The sequence below is a fragment of the Eptesicus fuscus genome, chromosome 8 (genome assembly GCF_027574615.1).
Source record: "Eptesicus fuscus isolate TK198812 chromosome 8, DD_ASM_mEF_20220401, whole genome shotgun sequence".
Taxonomy (NCBI): Eukaryota; Metazoa; Chordata; class Mammalia; order Chiroptera; family Vespertilionidae; genus Eptesicus; species Eptesicus fuscus.
In genome coordinates this window covers 60,758,514-60,778,596 of record NC_072480.1, presented here as the reverse complement: position 1 = coordinate 60,778,596, position 20,083 = coordinate 60,758,514, and the positions used below count along the sequence as shown (strand labels likewise).

At 41.6% G+C, this 20,083-nt stretch overlaps 1 protein-coding gene across 2 annotated transcripts in view; it reads left to right on the top strand.

The window, feature by feature from the left end:
* ABCC4 (ATP binding cassette subfamily C member 4) overlaps positions 1-20,083 on the top strand; it is a 234,138-nt gene that overhangs the window by 203,566 nt on the left and 10,489 nt on the right. For both annotated transcript variants that reach the window (XM_054719888.1, XM_008143997.3), the window contains 3 exons: positions 7,816-7,905; positions 11,737-11,909; positions 12,333-12,438. In XM_054719888.1, the coding sequence (XP_054575863.1) occupies positions 7,816-7,905; positions 11,737-11,909; positions 12,333-12,438 (369 nt within the window). The remainder of the gene's footprint in view (positions 1-7,815; positions 7,906-11,736; positions 11,910-12,332; positions 12,439-20,083) is intronic.

Genomic DNA, 20,083 nt, shown 5'->3' with positions numbered 1-20,083 from the left:
GTAATTCCTGCCTTGCAGAGTTGTTGTGGAGACTTCACTGGATGAGAAAATGTTTGGGCTTCTTAGGGAATACTCAGTAAATAGTAACTATGATTATTAAGGACTGGGGCACTAGCCTTTCTGGTATGTTGCTACTTAAGTAAAAATAGTAAAACACTCTGGATGGACTTTGCTCTTTAATTTTTACTTATGTTTTTGTGGTCCTCGGTGGTTTTTCTTCATATTCATTATAACATAAACCAAATTGTTTATGTAAATTTAAAGAGTGAAGGAAAAAAGTGGGGGTGGGGGGAGGTGGAGATGTAATGAGAAATCTATCCAATGTTTGTCCCGCACGAACAACAGGAGAGAGTATCGCTTCTTTTCATCCTCTGTTTTCTGGCTCCCCTCCCACCACCGGTCTTTTATGGCCACTGCTCTGTACCCATACATTGCAGTCCCCCATGGAGATCCCTGCCATTTTTTTCCCAGCCCTCCCCACAATCCCAGCTGTTTTCTACCTCTCCTTGAGGACAGCAATGGCTCTCATTGTTGTGCTGCAGTACTTGTTGTAGTTCCTGACAAGTTACACAAATATTAATAACTAGAAGCCTGGTGCACAAAATTCGTGCCCAGGGGTGGGGGGAGGGGAGTGATCCCTCAGCCCGGCCTGCACCCTTTCGCAATCTGGGACCCCTTGGGGGATGTCCGACTGCCAGTTTAGGCCCAATCCTGTATGGACCCCTATGGGATTGGGTCTAAACTGGCAGTCAGACATCCCTCTTACAATTCGGGACCGTTGGCTCCTAAACGCTGGCCTGCCTTCCTGCCTGATCGCCCCTAATCACTCTGCCTGCCTGCCTGATTGCCCCTAACCACTCTGCCTGCCTGCCTGATTGCCCCTAACTGCTCTCCTGCCTGCCTGCTTGATTGCCCCTAACCACTCCTCTGCCTGCCTGATTGCCCTAACTGCTGCTGCCTGCCTGATCACCCCTAACCACTCACCTGCCTGCCTGATCACCCCTAACCACTTGCCTGCCTGCCTGATTGCCTCTAACTGCCTCTGCCTGCCTGCCAGCCTGATCACCTCTAACTGTCTCTGCCTGCCTGCCTGATCGCCCCTAACCACTCACCTGCCTGCCTGATCGCCTCTAACCACCTCTGCCTGCCTGATCACCCCTAACTGCTTGCCTGATCACCCCTAACTACTTGCCTGCCTGCCTGATCACCCCTAACCACTCTGCCTGCTTGCCTGATCTCCCGTAACTGCTTGCCTGCCTGCCTGATCACCCCTAACCGCTTGCCTAACCACTCACCTGCCTGATCATCCCTAACCACTCACCTGCCTGCCTGATCGCACCTAACCACTTGCCTGCCTGCCTGATCAACTCTAACTGCCTCTGCCTGCCTGCCTGATCACCCCTAACTGCTCGCCTGCCTGCCTGCCTGCCTGATCGCCCCTAACTACTCTGCCTGCCTGCCTGATCACCTGTAACTGCTCGCCTGCCTGCCTGATCACCCCTAACCACCTCTGCCTCGGCCCCTGCTACTGCGGTTTCGTCCCGAATGACGTCCAGAAGGTCGTTCGGCTGTCCGGTCTAATTGGCATATTATGCTTTTATTATTATAGATAATTTCTAATATTTGTGGGCTCTGTAGCACATTTTAGCCTCCTTTTTTATCTGACAGATTGAAAAACTGAGGCACAGTGAACTAAACTCACCAATTAAGCAGCAGAGTCAGGATTTTAATTTAATTTCGGGATATTCCCAACTCCTGCACCTGCGCGCCTAACCTCTCCACCTGGGACTTGAACACACTGTTGACTGCGGTCCACAGAAGAACGCTACATATCATTTTGTGTGTGTGACACACACACACACACACACACACACACACACACACACACACACACACATTTCCCAAAACAATATTACTCTGCGCTCTGCACTCTACCTTCTATCATATTCATTCTGTGCTTGTTTATATAAAAGACTAAATGGTGATCATGAGGCACAAAATTGATTTCATGATCCATTGGTTTCACATGCAGTTTGAAAAACCCCGCCCCTCACTGTCCCCCTGTTTGGTTGGCCTCCAGGTACATGTTAGCACCTCACTAGGAGCCTTGTTCACGATCCGGATTCTCACAGCATTCCTGCCCAGTGAGGAGCTGAGGCGTGGGGAGGAGGCTGGCTGCCCTGAGTCACACAGCTAATGAGCAGCAGAATCCGAACTCAGGACTGTCCAACCCCAGATCTCTCTCTCTATTTTTCAGTATATGCTTGTTGAACTGAATGATGTCCTCATCAGATATTTTCCCATTTTTCCTACTACCCCACTCAAAAAGACTTCCCCCTAAACCATAACAAAAAATGAATAAATATAGAGCAAAATTGAAAGCTATTTCTCCTATTGGTGCATCCCTCATTGCCCAGTTTGTTGGTTTTGAAAAACTGAACTGTTTCTTTTTGCTGAAAAACTCGAGTCACACCCACCACTAAGGGAAAATCAGTTTAGAAATGGGTTTAGTCACTAATTTGTCATGGGCTAGTAAGTGTCAGGAGAAGATACTCAAAATCTTACCTTGCGAGAGCTCTTTGCAGCTTCCAACTGGCTGCAGAGGAGAAGTCTGTTGGCCTGGTTACTTGTCTATACTGTGGAAAACTTACATTGCTCTTCTCCCCAAATGAATAGGAAGCGGTGTTGCTTCTGTCTCAACACCCTCAGACTCTGCAAAGGGGGAACCCAGTGCTACTTCCTTGTTTACAGATTTGGTGAGCTAGGCCCATATCCTCTTCCCTGCTTCCCGCTCGCTGTGCGCCATGAGCTCCTGTGGTGGTCTCTGTCTTTCAGGATCATCCCTGTCACTCTTTTTAAAAATATATATATTTTTATTGATTCAGAGTGGAAGGGAGAGGGAGATAGAAACATCAATGATGAGAGAGAGTCATTGATCGGCTGCCCTCTGCACGCCCCACACTGGGAATTAAGCCCACAACCCGGGCATGTGCCCTGACTAGGAATTGAACCGTGACCTCCTGGTTCATAGGTAGACACTCAACCACTGAGCCACGCTGGCTGGGCCATCCCTGTCACTCCTTTTTTTTTTAAATAATATATTTTATTGATTTTTCACAGAGAGAAAGGGAGAGGGATAGAGAGCTAGAAACATCGATGAGAGAGATACATCGACCAGCTGCCTCCTGCACACCCCCCACCGGGGATGTGCCCGCAACCAATGTACATGCCCTTGACCGGAATCGAACCTGGGACCCTTCAGTCCGCAGGCCGACACTCTATCCACTGAGCCAAACCGGTTTCGGCCCTGTCACTCTTTACTGCACCTTGAGGAGGTCGGAATTGGGAGAGAGGTGATAGCAAAGACCTACATAGGAACAGAGGCAAGGAAATGGTGGTATACAGTCTGGCTAGTCCTGGAGGGAACTTTAAAAAGCACACAACTATATTCTTAAAAATGTACACCTCTAATTTGTGTTCAGAATTTCAGGGATAGCAAACAAATAAAAGCACTTCCTTAAAAAAATTTTTTTTAAACCTCTCGCAAGGATATTTTTCCATTGATTTTTTAGAGAGTGGAAGAGAGAGGGAAAGACAGAGAGAAATATCAATGTGAGAGAAACACATTGATTGATTGCCTCCTGCACGAGCCCCACCAGGGCCCGGGCCAGGCAGGAGCCTGCACCCGAGGTACATGGCTTTGTCGAACCTGGGACCCTTCGGTCCTTAGGCCAACGCTCTATCCACTGAGTGAAACCGGCTATGGCCTAAATAATACTTTAAAACTGAACAGGTAACTGGAATGTAGGCATCCTCTGTACTCATGACCCGAAATAGTTAAAATATGTTCCCCAAAGAGAACACCAAGGTGAGATTATATTCAGGGAATTGCTTGCTTATCTGAGAGATCTGTAAAAATGGATTTCAAAACTTCTTTGGATGAAGTCTCCACACCTACAGCCCCTATCCTATGGGCATAAAGAAAATGTTTTCAATTGAAGAGGGATGCCATGCAAATGCAATATTTATGATAGCACCCCAAGGGTTGGCACAGATCAACAGCCATCATCCTCATACGATTAAGCCGATCCATTTGTTATTTTTATGAGACCTTTATAATCAAAGCAAAAGGTGGGTAATTTTTAAACAGTATCACTCTGCTCTTTTGGTATTTCCATTCCATGCGTTGTCTTCAGCAGGTTGAAAAGGTTCAACAGATCTATCTCTTTAAGACTTCTTCCTTAGTACCTGGTTTTCTTTCCCTTCTTTTTTTCTTATTGAGAACAAAACTCAAAGAGAGCAGAGGTGGGTATGCTGTTACTCGTAAAGAAATACAACTGGATCCAAGCCTAATGCAGTGGGTCCTTTGTTTCTGACACTGAAGTCTTCATTAAAGCCCCTGGAACTGCTCCCCACAGCTCCTGACCTTTTTGTATCGAAAGAGGACTTTACAGGACTTAAATTCTTTTTCCTTTGTTGGCGAACAATGTCCTTTTCTTCTGAATATGGATGACGATCGGTTCATTCAGAGGCTACAGGGTTTAAAAAAAAAAAAGAAAGAAAGAAAGAAAAGAAGGAAACCAAGAAATAAAGCAACTCCAGGTGATTTTCTCGTAACAGGGAGATGAGCTGCCCTCAATAAAGGTCCTTAGAATAGAAATGAAAACGTAGCTCTCAGGACTGGAAGAAGCAGTGGCAGTAGCCACTCCTGAGGATGTATTTTAATAAGAGGGCGGTTTCCTGATTTGGGACTGAAATGATGAGTGTAAAGTGTTGTGCTTTATCTGCCGAGTTTGTAACCATTTGTACAGTTTTTGTCTTGGTCCCGGGTTTTAAGTGTCTGAAGGTTAGTGGGTAGGGTTTCTTTTTAGGATAATGAGAGGCTTGTCTTCCAGTGGTGTGTCCAAAGGTCTAGTAGGCCTTTAGGTTCCCGTCTTGCCGTGTGTCGAGGGATTATCAATTTACTACCCTCAGTGCTCTGATTCAGAGTGGCCTTTTTGGGGTCACACACCTAATATGAACTTGTGTTATGTTAGTAACAAAGGAAAAATTACTACTAAATATGGTACCAAGGATAAAAATAGTGTACCCTTTAAACCAAGATGAAAAACAGGTTTAATACTAATGCTCCATTTAAAATATTACATTTCTTTTTCTAACTGTACTGTGCCAGCTCACTCTTATTAAATGAGGTTTAATTGTGCACCTCCAGAAAAAATGTACTTTGGTTAATAAATTTAGTATATATTTACATGAAGGTTCTGTGTCCTACCATAAATGTCTAACACTAAAATGTTCTGCCTGCAAATATTTTTATAATACTTATTTATAAGATTAGTTTATTAACATCATTGCTTGGAGGTAGGTAGTTTAAATATTAATTATCATTTCTGATAGGTATTTTTCTGATAGGTATTATTTTGACCCTTATCTGCTCCTGCAGTAGTATCTACTGTGAGCACTTTTATTACCTTTTAAAGATAATATAATGTTTTCTTATTTGGCAAGTGGATGTGAGTACAATGAGTAGAAACCAAAATGAACACAGTGCATAAAACACATTGGCATATTAAAGCAGACATTGTTAACAAATTGCCAGATGGTTTTAAAGAAAAATATAACTTTACTCAGTTAATGTTTTGAGAAATCATTTTTTTATTCAACAAGCTTTGATTGAAATTTTACTCATTTTATAATATACTAGAGGCCCGGGGCACAACATTTGTGCACTGGGGGCGGGAGGGTGCAGGGAGGGGCATCCCTCAGCCCAGCCTGCACCCCCTCGCAGTCCGGGACCCCTTGGGGGATGTCCAGTGAGGGGTCCTTAGCGCTGACATGGAGGTGGGAGAGGTTCCTGCTACCGCCGCTGCGCTTGCCAGCCGTGAGCCCAGCTTCTGGCTGAGCGGAGCTCCCCCTGTGGGAGCCCACTGACCACCAGAGGGCATCTCCTGTGTTGAGCATCTGCCCCCTGGTGGTCAGGGCACATCATAGCGACCAGTCTTTCTGCTGTTTGGTTGATTTGCATATTAGCCTTTTATTATATAGGAGGATATATTTGGCATGTATTAAAGAGAAATATTATTATTTATTAAACTATTTTCTTTTCATACTGCTAAGTAAACATGAGTAGTTGCCTAATATAGTCTTTTAGATCCACAAGTATAGATTTAAGTGGGGACCCTTTTGCATTGGAAAATGCTTAATTTCTTTCTTTTTATGACACTAAGCAGTGATTTGTTGATGGTTAGCAGACCTTCCTTAAGGCCTACAGAGTATCTCTGGTCTCTCTCTCTGTTTTATAAAATATATTTTTATTGATTTCAGAGAGGGAGAGAGAGGGAGAGATAAAAACATCAATGATGGGAGAGAATCATTGATCGGCTGCCTCTAGCACGCCCCTTACTGGAGATCAAGCCCACAACCCTAGCATGTACCCTGCCTGGGAATCAAACTGGTAACCTTTTGGTGCACAGGATGATGCCCAACCAACTGGGCCGCACTGGCCAGGACTTAATGTCTTTTTAATGTAGGATTTTCCTTAGGGATACATGTTGTTTGATGGCCGACCATCTGTCTTCTGCATCCATTTTCCCCTCACCCTTCCTGAAACTAAGACAAGAAGGAGAGAAAGTGTGGGAGGTTCTCTGAGTGTCATGCTTCTTATGGCTAGAGAAGATTAAAGTACCGTCTCTATCTTTCTTCTCTGGCTTTTGAGAGGTGAAGAGGAACCATCCAGCCCCAAGGCCAGGCCAGATCTGAGGCTGTTGATTCCCTTGAGTCTAGCACTGGTGGAAGAGTCCAATCTCCTCTTGTTCCCATAGCTGTGTGTCTCATTGTTCTACCACCTTTTTGAAAGGAGCCTGTTGAGCTCTTTTCTGCTGCCCATATACTTGTGGCCTGGGTTACTACAGCCTCTCAAAAGAAAACTTAAACAGCCTACTTATAAGCTCAGGTACAAGATTCTCTTTTGAAACCTAGAAGGAGGCATATTTTTCAAGAGTAATTTAATTGTGGTTCCTCCCAAAGCAGATGAAGAGGAAGAGCTACTTAAATAAAAATAATTTCATTATGACGCACATCACACAATGGGTTTCAGGTTATCCAGCCCTTTCAGTTAATAACAAAGTTCTATGAATCATGAAATGCTGATGCACAGACAAGATAACATGGGGTTTGCTGATGCAAATCAGAGGTGATCTCTTTATGAATAGAGGTGTCATTGGCCTCATTAGTTTACCTTCTCTTAGGACAAAAAACAGGTTGTCCCATTCAAATAGAGAGATTCCCAATCCTGAAAGTTTGGTTTCCCAATGGAGAAAATATTTATTCTTTTTAAAAAAAGTTTATTCTGTGCAAATGTGAAAATATTTAACAGTTTTGCTTTGAGGCACAAATTTCACCTAATCATGCTGTTGGTGTTTTTCCAGTATCACACCACACCTGGATTGACAATTTATGTTCTCCTGATGTAACCTCAGATAATTTATATTCTCATTTTTTTCTCTTTGAGCAGAATATCATTACCAAAAAGGCATTTTTAAAAATCAAACCTTCCTTTTTCAGCTTCTTCTTAAGATGACAGACTTCATTAGTTTCTTTTGTTAGTGTTCAATGGTCCAGGAGATATTTTGGACTGCACCCTGTACAATGGAAAATTAATATAGAAATTATTCTGTATTCAAGTATTTGTAACCATATAACTCATGATTATAGTGAATTTTGGGATTTTGAATTTTAATTCTGTTCTGAAAGTTAGTATTGGAATACAAGGAAAAGAGGGTACAGTAATTATATTCACTTTTTTGCGGTATTTAGGAGCCTGTTTTATTCACTGGAACAATGAGGAAAAATCTGGATCCCTTTAATGAGCATACAGATGAGGAACTGTGGAATGCCTTAAAAGAGGTAATTTATAACATGTAATTAATTTGTTAGCATCAGTATATGCACATTTACTAGGTGTACCAGTTAATAATGCGGACTTTTTTCAATAGATGGAGTTACACATATGTTGATATATGTGCGATTTGATATGTATGCTGTTTTGTTGTATTGACAGCAAGCTTCAAAACTTCATATGTCAAATTTGCTGAAGGTGTTAACATCATAGATATTTTTACGCTTAAAAATGTCGAATTTCGTGCTAAAAAAAAGAGCATTTGCGTGAAGTTATAATTCATTACTTTTTTTTGAAGAAAAAGTTATCGTATACTTCAGGAAGCTTATGGTGAACATGCTCCATCTCAAGATACTTGTGAACGCTGGTTTAAACACTTTAAAAGTGATGATTTCGATGTGAAAGACAAAGAACGTCCAGGTCAACCGAAAAAGTTTGAAGACCAACAATTACAAGCATTATTGGATGAACATGCGTGTCAAACTCAAAAACAACTTGCAGAAAGATTAAACGTTCCTCAGCAAACAATTTCCGATTATTTACAAGCAATGGGAAAGATTTTAACTGAATGAAAGACAAATGGAAAACTGAAAAGTCATCAGTAAAATGTTGCTTCAACGGCACGAAAGAAAATCTTTTTTGCATCGAATTGTGACTGGCGATGTAAAGTGGATTTATTTTGAGAATCCCAAATGCACAAAATCATGGGTTGATCCAGGTCAACCATCAACATCAACTGCAAGGCCAAATTGCTTCGTAAAGAAGACAATGCTCTGCGTTTGGTGGGATCAGGAAGATGTGGTGTATTATGAGCTTCTAAAACCAGGCGAAACAGTTAATTCTGATCACTACTGATAACAAACAATCAATTTGAACCACGCTTTGTTCGTGAAAAGACCAGAATGTTCCAGAAGACATGGCAAAGTAATTTTGCTTCATGATGATGCACCATCACACACTTCAAAACCAGTTAAAGACACGTTAAAAGATCTTGCCTGGGAAGTATTAACTAACCCGCCATATTCACCAGACCTTCCTCCTTCAGATTACCATTTGTTCTGATGGATAGCACACGCACTTTCTGAGCAGCACTTCAAAATGTATGAAAAGGTGGAAAATTGCCTTAAAACAAGAAAAGTTCTATTGGGATGGTATCCACAAATTACCTGAAAGATGGGGGCAATGTGTAGCTAGCGATGGACATTACTTTGAATAAAGCATTTTTTATGTTTCTCTTGAAATTATCATGTTATCTTTGATTACAAAATCCGCCATTATTAACCGGTACACCTGGTATAGTATTCCAGGTAATAAAGGGAGAACTTCTTTGGTTTATGTCACTTTGTTCACCACCTAGGAGAACATTGATGACATAGATACACATAAAATGTGTCTATTGATGATGTTAAAAACCAAAATATAGTGCCTCATGTTTTCATTTTAACTTTTTTCTTAGAATCCAAAGGCATGAGAAGTTGGTGGTGCTGGGTGGCATTTAATAAAACTCAATGCAAGATTATTGAAACAGTGAAACATCATTTGCTCCTATTTTCACAGGCCTTGTTGTGTTGTATCTTTTTAATACTAATTATTTTGGGTATTCGCCCTAGTTCTATAAGTTGATTCAAACTACAGGATGGCAGAAACCATATCTAGACTTTTAAACCAAAGATAGACTTCTCATTCCTCATAGAACCTGGCTCCTCAGTCTTTTGCTTTTAAAAAGTAAGCGCTTAATAAACATTTACTGAATGTTTATTAACATTCTCTTTATTTCAGAGAACTGTGGCTTGTTTCTTTAAAATAAACAACATACACAAAAAAACTAATAGCCCTGTCTGGTGTTCCTCAGTGGTTAGAGCATTGGCCTGTGCACTGAAGGGTTGCAGGTTCAATCCCCAGCCCTGGTCAGGGCACATGCAGGGGAGGCAACCAATCTTTTCTTTCTCAAATCAATGTCTCCCTCTCCCGCTCCCTCTCCTTCTCCCTCTCCCTCTCCCTCTCCCTCTCCACCTCTCCCCTCCCTTTCACTCTAAATATCAATGGAAAAATATCCTCTGGTGAAATTAACAAAAAATTAAATAAATGAATAAAGATAAAAAATATTTTTAAAACATACACCCACACACAAGACCCATTGATCAATTGCTCACATAGTTGTTATTTTGAATCTGCTTTTTCCATTTCATGTCTCCCAGGGATAGCCCTGAGATCTTTAATTTATAGATGAGCTTTGACTTTGAGCAAGCAGAGTTGGATGCCCGACAATTTCCTGCCAGTAATTCTGGTTTCTGAAGGCATGTCGGCACTGAGTCTTCACACCCTACCCTGCTTTCCAGCAACTTTGGGGATCTCACTTTCCTAAATCAGGCTGGCCACTGACTGCTCCTTCTACTTAAGAAGCGGTAGACCTCTGGTTTCATTTAAGTTGGCGAGTCTTCTACCGTGAAAATCTAGAAGAGAAAAGGCCGGGAGAATAGTTAACCATCAAATAGAAAGATGGTAGAATGATCCCTGCTCTTGAACTCACAGGGCACAATTAGTGGTGAATTTGTGACACACCTTTAAAAAATAAGAATTATTGGTAAATTATTTTTCTGTATATTTCAGAGCTTGAGATCTGTCTTCACAGATTCTCAGATAGTAATATTACCCTAGATACACTGTTCCCTAGACAGTGAAGAAATGTTAATTGGGAGACAAATTCTTTCAAAAACTATCTTAGCACTTGGTAGTAATTTATTTCATCTGTAGGAGCCAAAATTAAAGTAAAAATTAGTAGTATCTCAGAAGTCTAGAAATGATAAGATGGTAGAAGTGGTAGATAATACCAAGATCTGCCTTCATTTAAGCTACCTTTGGAACTTCCTGCAAGTAAAAATGAATTTATTTCACAAAATGAAGCCAGCAGTTTCTGTGTGTTGCTCCTGGAATTGACCTTGTCCAAGGATATATTTTCATTGATTTGAGAAAAAGAGAGAGAGAGATGTGGGGGGGAAAAAAAAGGAGAGAAACATTGATGTGAGAAACGTTGATCAGTTGCCCCTGCATGTGCACTGTGTAAGTGTGATTCAGTGATTTTGGTAAATTTATAGTTATATAATCATGACAATCCAGTTTTAGATCATTTCTCTCACCCCCATGTACAGTTAATCCTCCAGTCCCTAGGCAATTGGTATTCTACTCTTTTTTGTTTTTCTTTTATAGCTTCACTTTTTCCATTGCTTTTACAAGAGAGTGGAAGGGAAGTGGGGGGAGGGGGAAAGAGTTGGAGGGGGAGAGAGAAAGACTGGTTGCCTCCTGCATTCACCCTGAGTGGGAATGGGGAGTGAATCCGCAGCCTGGGTACATGCCCTTTACCCAAATAGAACTCGTGACCCTACAGTGGGTGGGCCGATGCTCTAAACACTGTGCCACCAGCCAAGGCCACTGTTCTCTTCTTTGTCTCTATAAATTCCTATAGTTTAATTTGAATTAAAAAATTAGAAGGAACATTTAAAAATTTTCCATATTTTACCACAGGAATAATTTTATTTCACATACTTTGTATGTCTTAATGACATTGACAGAACTTGAACAGACTGCCTACTGATGGCAACTAAGAAGAATATTGATTCCCATTAAAGTTTATGCTCTTAAGTCAGAATGTTTCTGTCCTGAGTTGACTTATCCATCTCTCTTAGTGAACACTAATTGGAAATGACTGTTGCTATCATGTGGCCATACGCGGAAGATATGGAAGAAGTCCTAAGGATTCCCAAGCTCCGATGTCTAGGAGGCTTGTGTACTTCAATAGTAGTTTGTTGAGGAAAACACCATTCTTCTTTCTACATCAACAGGTACAACTTAAAGAAGCCATCGAAGATCTTCCCGGCAAAATGGATACTGAATTAGCAGAATCTGGATCGAATTTCAGCGTCGGGCAGAGACAGTTGGTGTGCCTTGCCAGAGCCATTCTCAGGAAAAATCGGATATTGATCATTGACGAGGCAACAGCAAACGTGGATCTCAGGTACAGAGCTGAGTTCCACGTAACCTGGTATCCGAAATTTAAATGTGGTAAAATGAGAAACATTTAATGATGGTGAGTTTTTCTGAGTGCTCTCTTTGATATCTCTTGATAATCCATGAAGAATCAATTCTGGTAAGCAGAGGAAGAAACCAAAACATGTATGCTGTTAATGTTACTATTAAGCTTCCTAAGAGAGCTAGGTTCCTAAATTCACTTCCTCATAGTTTCAAGCAATTTGAAAGGAAGAATATCTTCCATTTTTTAATGAAAAGTGGTAAATTTGTAAATAGACTTTCTACTTAGATTTTAAAGAACAAAATCATACTTAAAGTTTTGATTTTTAGAGACATTATATAAATATCATATATTTTTAAGTCTTAAGTCTGTCTTTACTGAACTAAATTTCAACTTCTCTGATTCCAGAACTGATGAGTTAATACAAAAAAAAATCCGTGAGAAATTTGCTCATTGCACGGTGCTAACCATTGCACACAGATTGAACACCATTATCGACAGTGACAAGATCATGGTAAGACTCCCACCTGTGGAATTCCAGTTTCTATTTCTGTACCTGTTTTTCAGTTTTTCCTTTCTTGTTAAGCTTGATAGACATCTACAATTAGTTAATTTTTCCTTTCATTCTTGACAACAATCCAAATACTTTACACATTCAGATGTGCTATTCAATAATATACTCACTGATTTCATATTTTCATACTAAAAGCTTATTTGAATTGTTACTTTTACTTAAGATGGCCAACCATGAAAATATTCCAAATTGAAGATATGGCTTCATATTACAGAGTGTTAGAACAGGCTTCAGGCAGTGCCCCGGTCATCTGGGCTAGCAGCAAGAAGCAGGCCACTCCCACAGACTTTTGTGAGTGACCATGTGACATTCCAACATTACAAGACAGACTTGTTAGATTCCAAAAACATTGTTTAGCATTAAGCACCCTTCATCCTTCATTTCGTGTTCTTGAATGGTAATCGGAAAATAGGATTTCATTTGTGCTTTTTACCTGTCACTTTGTTATTCTCATCTCTAGCATTGTATTTCTCAGACTGCCCCATAAAGCATCCTTCTTCCACAGTAAATGACTGATGCTGTGAAGTTCACCGTTTCAACTTTGTCAGTCTTTATATAGATGCTTCAGAAAGATCTCCGGCTCCGTTGGGGGTCCGTTCAAATAAAATCTTTGCTCCTAAATGTACCACATAGATTTATTTTGGGATTTTGGTATTACAATATTGAAGGTAACAGCTTCCTTTTATTATCTGACTAGAGGCCCAGTGCACAAAATTCTTGCACGGGGGTCGGGGGGAAGGGGGGTCCCTCAGCCCAGCCTGCACCCTCTCGCAATCTGGGACCGCTCGGGGGATGTCCGACTGCTGGTTTAGACCCGATTCCACAGGGATCCCTGTGGGATTGGGCCTAACCCAGCAGTCGGACATCGCTCTCACAATCCGGGACCGCTGGCTCCTAACCGCTTGCCTGCCTGCCTACCTCATCGCCCCTAACTGCCTCCACCTGGCTGCCTGATCACCTTTAACCACTCATCTGCCTGCCTGATCTCCCCTAACCACTCACCTGCCTGCCTGCCTGATTGCCCCTAACTGCTCTGCCTGCCTGCCTGATTGCTCCTAACTGCTCACCTGCCTGCCTGATTGCCCCTAACTGCCTCTGCCTGGGTCCTCACCACGGCCGCTTCATTCGGAAGGATGTCGGAATGACGTCCGGAAGGTCATTTGGCTGTCCGGTCTAATTAGCATATTATGCTTTTATTATTATAGATACTTAGAAATACTGTTATCTTAGAATGTATGATCAGTTAGGGAAACAGCAAGGAAGGAAAGAATTTGGCTGACTTCTCAGTTGGTCACTCCTAAATCTTACCCCTCAGCACTTTGACCCACCTTCCCAAACATTTAGTTCATGAGTATCTCCTTAACCTGTCAGCTCTGTTGCCTTTACCAAAGTATGTCCATTCGTTTAATACTGTACTTATCAGTATCTCCTAGTAAATTTCAACAACCTCAATTTTCTCTCTCTTAATCAGTGTCTATTTAAATCCTTCACGTGGTTTTACAAAGTGATGTATAGCCCAGGCCCTCCCTACCCTTCCAGCCATGTCCACTCTGCTCTCTCTCTTTCCTGTGTAGTTAAAACCACATTGATCACCTCTCAGTTTTCCAAAGGGGGCGTACACTCTGGCTTTTACAATTGTGTCCTCTCTCCCCACCGGATGTCATGTTGGTAGCTTAGACTGAGATGCTGGAGATGGTGGAGATGGTGAAATGATTGGACTAGATAACGAAATAGAGCCCAAGCAGACTGCGTGATGGGCTGAACGTGGGATCTGAGGGAAGAGAGAGAGGAGTCAGTGCTGGTTTCTAGGGGTAAGGCTAGAGCCTCTTGGTGAATGGGCTAGACTGAGGGAGAAGTTGATTTGGAGAAGGGAATTGCAAAGGCTCTCTTTAGAGCATGTTAACTTTGCGATGGCTGATCTTTTTAAATTGATTTCAGAGAAAAAGGGAGAGGGAGAGATTGAAACATCAGTGATGAGAGATAATCATTGATTGGCTGCCTCCTGCATGCCCCCTACTGGGGAATCAAGCTCACAACCGGGCATGTGCCCTGACTGGGAACCAAACCGTGACCTCCTGGCTCATAGGTCAACGAGTACCCTCTAAGCCACACCGTCCGGGCATGGGGGCCGATCTTGTTTTCTGCAGTGACTTTGCATTTCACCATGCAGCTACCCTTCCTGCTCTCAACTCCAGTCACCAGGGGTTGGGGGTGGGGGTGTGAGGTGTCCTACCAGGAGATGAAAACTTGGCCACTTGTTTGCACCTGGGTCAGAGCTGGTTTTTGCTGCTGACTCCTTTGTAGGGAGTGGCAGGATTAGACCTTATCCCCTAGTTTCAGAGTTGTGGAATTGTTCTCTCTGCTCCATCCACCTCAGGAGCAATGAAATCCTCCATCTACATTTTATTCTAGAGCTTCTGATTATCAACTGGCTTTCAGTTTGGTAAAGCGCCATGAATAACCTCTAGCGCCTCAGTCTAGGCCACCGAATAAATCACAAAGCTGTGATTTTTTGAAGCAATTTTTTCTTGCTTTCTTTAGAAATACCTATTTCCTTTCCAGAAAACAGGTGATTTGTCTGTTCTGTTATTTTGAAAGGTTTAAGGACATAAAGACAAGTCAATCAGCTGCAAAGCCTAATGCTTCAGAGGGCGGTTGGCCAGCCTGGGGAGTGGCTGGGGAAGTGACAGATGCTAATGAAGGGCATAACCAACAGTGTTGTCATCCTAAAGTCGTGTAATTGCAAGTGCTTAAGGTGTAATAATTATATTTTGTTGCACTGGTGAATACTTCTGCACAAAGACGGATGGATATGGTTTTGTTTACTGTGAGTAAATCAAACAAAAGGCCGTTGGGAAACAACTGTGACCTAATTAATAGCTTTGTTTGTGTGTTGGCTCTCCAAAGGGATTTACCCAGTTTTGGTTCATTAAGTGTCATTAATGTGTTAGGCTTAGAGTTCTATTTTACAAAGATGTTCTCTCCATTTTAACTTTATTAAACATGATGTAGTTGTAACGACAGCTAATTTAATCTTCATTTGCTCAGTTGCCACATAACAGTGGAGCAAGACAGACACATTAGAAATCCTTTCTCCTAAGACTCACCACTATCTCTGCATTAAAGACGGTGCCTTCCCTGTGGTTTTAAGGATTAGCTGGTTACTTGTGACCCGTTTTCGTCCAATAGCACAGCTCTCTTCCTCCAGTCCCTGTGCACTTCATTCTTGATGACACCCCAGGATACTCCCCAGTAGTGTGAGCAAGAGAAGCATGTGAAAATCTGCAGCCGCTCTGACAGTCTTATCACCTATGTTCAACATTTTCACTGTCAGTAGTTAGTGACTTATTTGGGAATGACGTCTGGAGAACCCAAACCAGGGCTAAGAAACTCAGATTCCACCTCTTCTGTTTATAGGCCATCTTATGGTTTTATAATCTTTACCCTTTCTTCCCAAACTCCAACCTCTCCTTAGTGGTTTTTCCCAGAGAAATCAAAACTGGATACTATTTAACATAACCGCCTGGAAAAGCACAAAAAAGAACTCAAAGCTAATTGGAGTTTTACTTAAATTCTATTTTTCATCTTTATGGAACTTTTCTTTAAGCCTGCATGGTCACAGTAAGAACATTTCAGAAGAGGAAAGCTCCTTTAAAGACAGGCCAGGAGATTTCGTTCACATTTTCAGAGAGAAAAATAACTAATTTGAACACCGAAAGCACAATCTGGGAGAAAAACTACTTTCCCAGAGAGAGGGTGAGGGGGCTTCCATGCAATAGCAGACACTTTGGAGGAGCAGCTGTGGAGGCCACCGTGACCTAGTCTTCATCCTCCCCAGGTGAGAAGAATGGCTCCCATTTCAAGACCTAAGAATGGATCTTGAGTAACACTTGCCACAGAGGAAATCACAGGCACCTATTTTACCAATCAAAGGACTGAGCTTCAAGGTGGATAACTGTTCCTGTGCCCCTACATCACCTGGCGGCCATGAGCGGGCATCTGAACCCCCTCCCATCCCGACTCCACCCTACTTGGCGCTAAGTGGGATCTCCCTTTATGGCTGGCCGCCTACTGAAAACTGTTCCAGCACCTCTTTCCCACCCCCAGGCTTTTCCTCCACCCTGCACTGCCCCCCACCTCTCCCCGCAGCCATCCCACTGTCACTGATGGCATCCTGCCAATTAAAATGGATTAAATTATTTTGCAATGGGTCCATTTAGTTTTATATCTAGGACAGCTACTTGGAATATTTGCAGATACACAGGCCTGACAGACACATCTTCACTGAGCTTATGTAACTGATTGGCTCACCCAACGTGATGTATTTCTCCTCAACCTGCTAGAGAGCGGCCAGCAATTTGAGGCTGGTGTTCCTGGAGAGATCCTGGGGCTGAGGGGTTGCCATCACACTGACTGGACTGTGTGGTTTATTTATAGTTTAACCGGGGTTGCAGGAAGAATGCAGACACAGCAGGAGATTTCAGGGGCCTCTTAGAGCTGTAAAGGATGTTAAAGTAAAAATTCTAAGTTATACCTCTTTATCTGTACAAAAAGAAAATTGGGAGTTGTATTACGTTTGCTTGTTCTAAAAGGTCTAGACTCGATTAGACCAGTAAATGTAAAGGCTGAGGGGGAAAAGGCTATTCCTGGCCTTGTTTCAGCCTGTATCCCAGGGCAGCTCCTGTAGCACCTGTGGTTAGTCTGCACAGCACAGCCTTCCCTCCTCTCTCTTTTCCAAGATTTGATATAAACGAGTTTCAAGCCTTCATCCTCAATCCCGGTCTGTCCTTCACGTTTCCTTTCCCTCTCGCCCATAGCCATCAACCTGCGGCATGTGATCCTCCAAAGCTGTGTCCCTAATTCCATAATCCCTGTATCCTCTGCGTTAGACAGCTCCACTCTTCCCACCTTGATCCCGCCCTGTATTTTTGCCAAACTGCACCACTGGGCAGTCACCCAGTCATGCCTTGAATTTAGTTCCTTTGTACGTAACTTTCAGCCAGCTTATATTGGGTGCCTATTACTTGTCATGTACAATGCCAGGGCCTGGAGTTGACATGCTTACCTCCAGCCCTTTTGGTCCACGTTGTTCCCTTATCAGGAATGATTATATCCATTCATCTCCATTTCTTTTATGTTCAAGTCTATCCATTCATTCTTCAAGGCCCAGTTCACTGCTCTTCTTGAAGTCTGTCCTCAGAACTTGCAGCTAAAAGTCATCTCTTCTGCTACTAACTTTCTTCTTTAAAAAAAAAAAAAAAAATATAATATTATATATATATATATAGTATTTTTTATTGATTTCAGAGAGGAAGGAAGAGGGAGAGAGAGATAGAAACATCAATGATGAGAGAGAATCCTACATGCCTCCTACTGGGAATCAAGCCTGGGCATGGAATCAAATCCAGAACCCTTCAGTCTGCAGGCTGATGCTCTATCCACTGAGCCACACTGGCTAGGGCTACCTTATTCTTTTCTGTGTTTCTTTTCTGGCATCATAGACACTTGAGACTTTTTCTCTCTTCTTTCAGTGTAGGCTCCCTAAAGGCAGGGGCTGCGACTTACATAGCTCCGCCCCTTCTGCAGTAATCAGCATGATAACATGCACGCAGTTAAGCATGCAATGGATGTTTGCCGAATAAACTCAAGAGCTAATGAAAGTTTACTTAAATTTTCCTTAAATGTGTTTTGGTCACCTGTTACTTGCTCTTTATCAATCCTGATAGTTTAATAAAATCAGTTTTCTTTTTCTGTGAGTATATACCAGGCACACAGTAAATAATTTGAGCCCTGATTATAATAAAATTGCGGTGGAAAGCGGACAGGGGAAATGTTTATATTTATCGGCATACTTTTTTAACTTATACAAAGTTAACATAAGATAGTATCCATGTGGAAAGGGATCTTAGAAAATTGAATGTTAAAATTCTCATCTCCCTTATTTTACTTCTGATAAAAATAAATAAATATTTTGCTTTTGATAATAAACAGTGTCTTTCCCTGGGTACTCACATGGAGAGGAAAGAGTGCAGGTTCAGACCTGGGTTCAAATCCCAGCTCTGCCATCGACTGATTCTGCAGCCTCAGCCAAGTTCTGTAACTGAACTGTACTTCAGCCTTCATCTCTGGCTGCAGACTGTGTCTGGCTCATTTTTTAATCTCCTGTTCCTAAAACAGTGCTGTGGTATTAGGTGCTCATTTAATGCTGACTGGGAGGGTGGATGGATAGAAGGAAGGGAAGGAGGAAGGACATTTTGCGTTGTGTTTGTCTACTCTATTTTGAGAATTAACCGTGGTGACTAGAGCAGGTGGCACAGTGAATGCTCAACCCATACCTATTTTTATTTTCCCTTTCAAATTCAAAAGGCTGCTGTTTTCATTATGGGGTGATTTTATTGATCTTAAGGTAGCTATACTCTTGGTTACATCGCATATATGCCAGGGCATGTCATCTCTCAGATTTTGTGAATTCATCCATGTGAGTCTATACTAATATAGTTCATGTTAAGATACTGTATTTTTTAATGCATATCAAAAGAGTATTAAAGAGGTATATTTATTTTACATCTTTAAAGTATTTCTTACAAAAGTTAAAATTTAACCTTAATAAATTATCAAACTTATAACAAATTCCTACAGTTCTGTCACTCCCCCACCAAAAAAAAAAGAAAACTCCCCTTATGAAATATAATGCATGGCCATTAATTGTTAATGCTTATAAGCCTCAAAATATTTAGACCTAAATGATCTTCTTGTCATTTATATTATTAATCCTGTTGCTTTTTGAGAACATTACTTTTTTCTGGCTCTGCCTTTTTAGATATTGGTCAATTCTGAAAACTCCTCATCTCAGTGTCATTCCTGTGTTTTCAGACAATCTGCAAGAAAATGGAAAGATTTGCTATTCAGTCAAATTTGGATAGATAGGAAGTTGGACAAGGACAAGATACTAGTAGTTACCTCCATTAAAAATGATGTGAATCTTTATAGCCAGAGAACTCATTCTCTCCACCATCTCTGAAATGGTGATTTTTAAAAGCTTACTTCTGCTTTTGCAGAATATCAAGTTTCTCATTACATATAAAGTAATTTGATTCACTTATTTACTTAGCCTTTAGCTTGAGAGAGACATGTATTTTAAAATTGCGTGTGTGTTTTTCTTCATCAGGAGGAGTGGTTACACTCTATAATGCTATGCTTAAGTAAATTATAGATTCAGGGCATCTAAATTGTCATGCCAAATTATAGGACATTTTAATTATTATGTGGATGTGACAGATTCAATTATTCTTGAACTCTTTTGAGAAAGCTGCCCTTAGCAATGGTTCACAGTAGTAAACAAAAGATGAACGGGAGAATGCCCTTTATAAGAGACCTAATAAACGGCTCCCATTAACTGTAATACCTCCATGTGGAAAGGCAACCTGTGTCCTGCTTACATTGTCAGCATATTCTCTTAAGATAAATTTACTCTAAATATGGCCTAAGTGAACAACTAAGTGCCTCTTACCATCAGAGCTGTTTGCCTTGGTACCTCACTTGGGCCAATTGTTTCAGACTCTCTTTTTTCTCCCTCTGTCTGAAG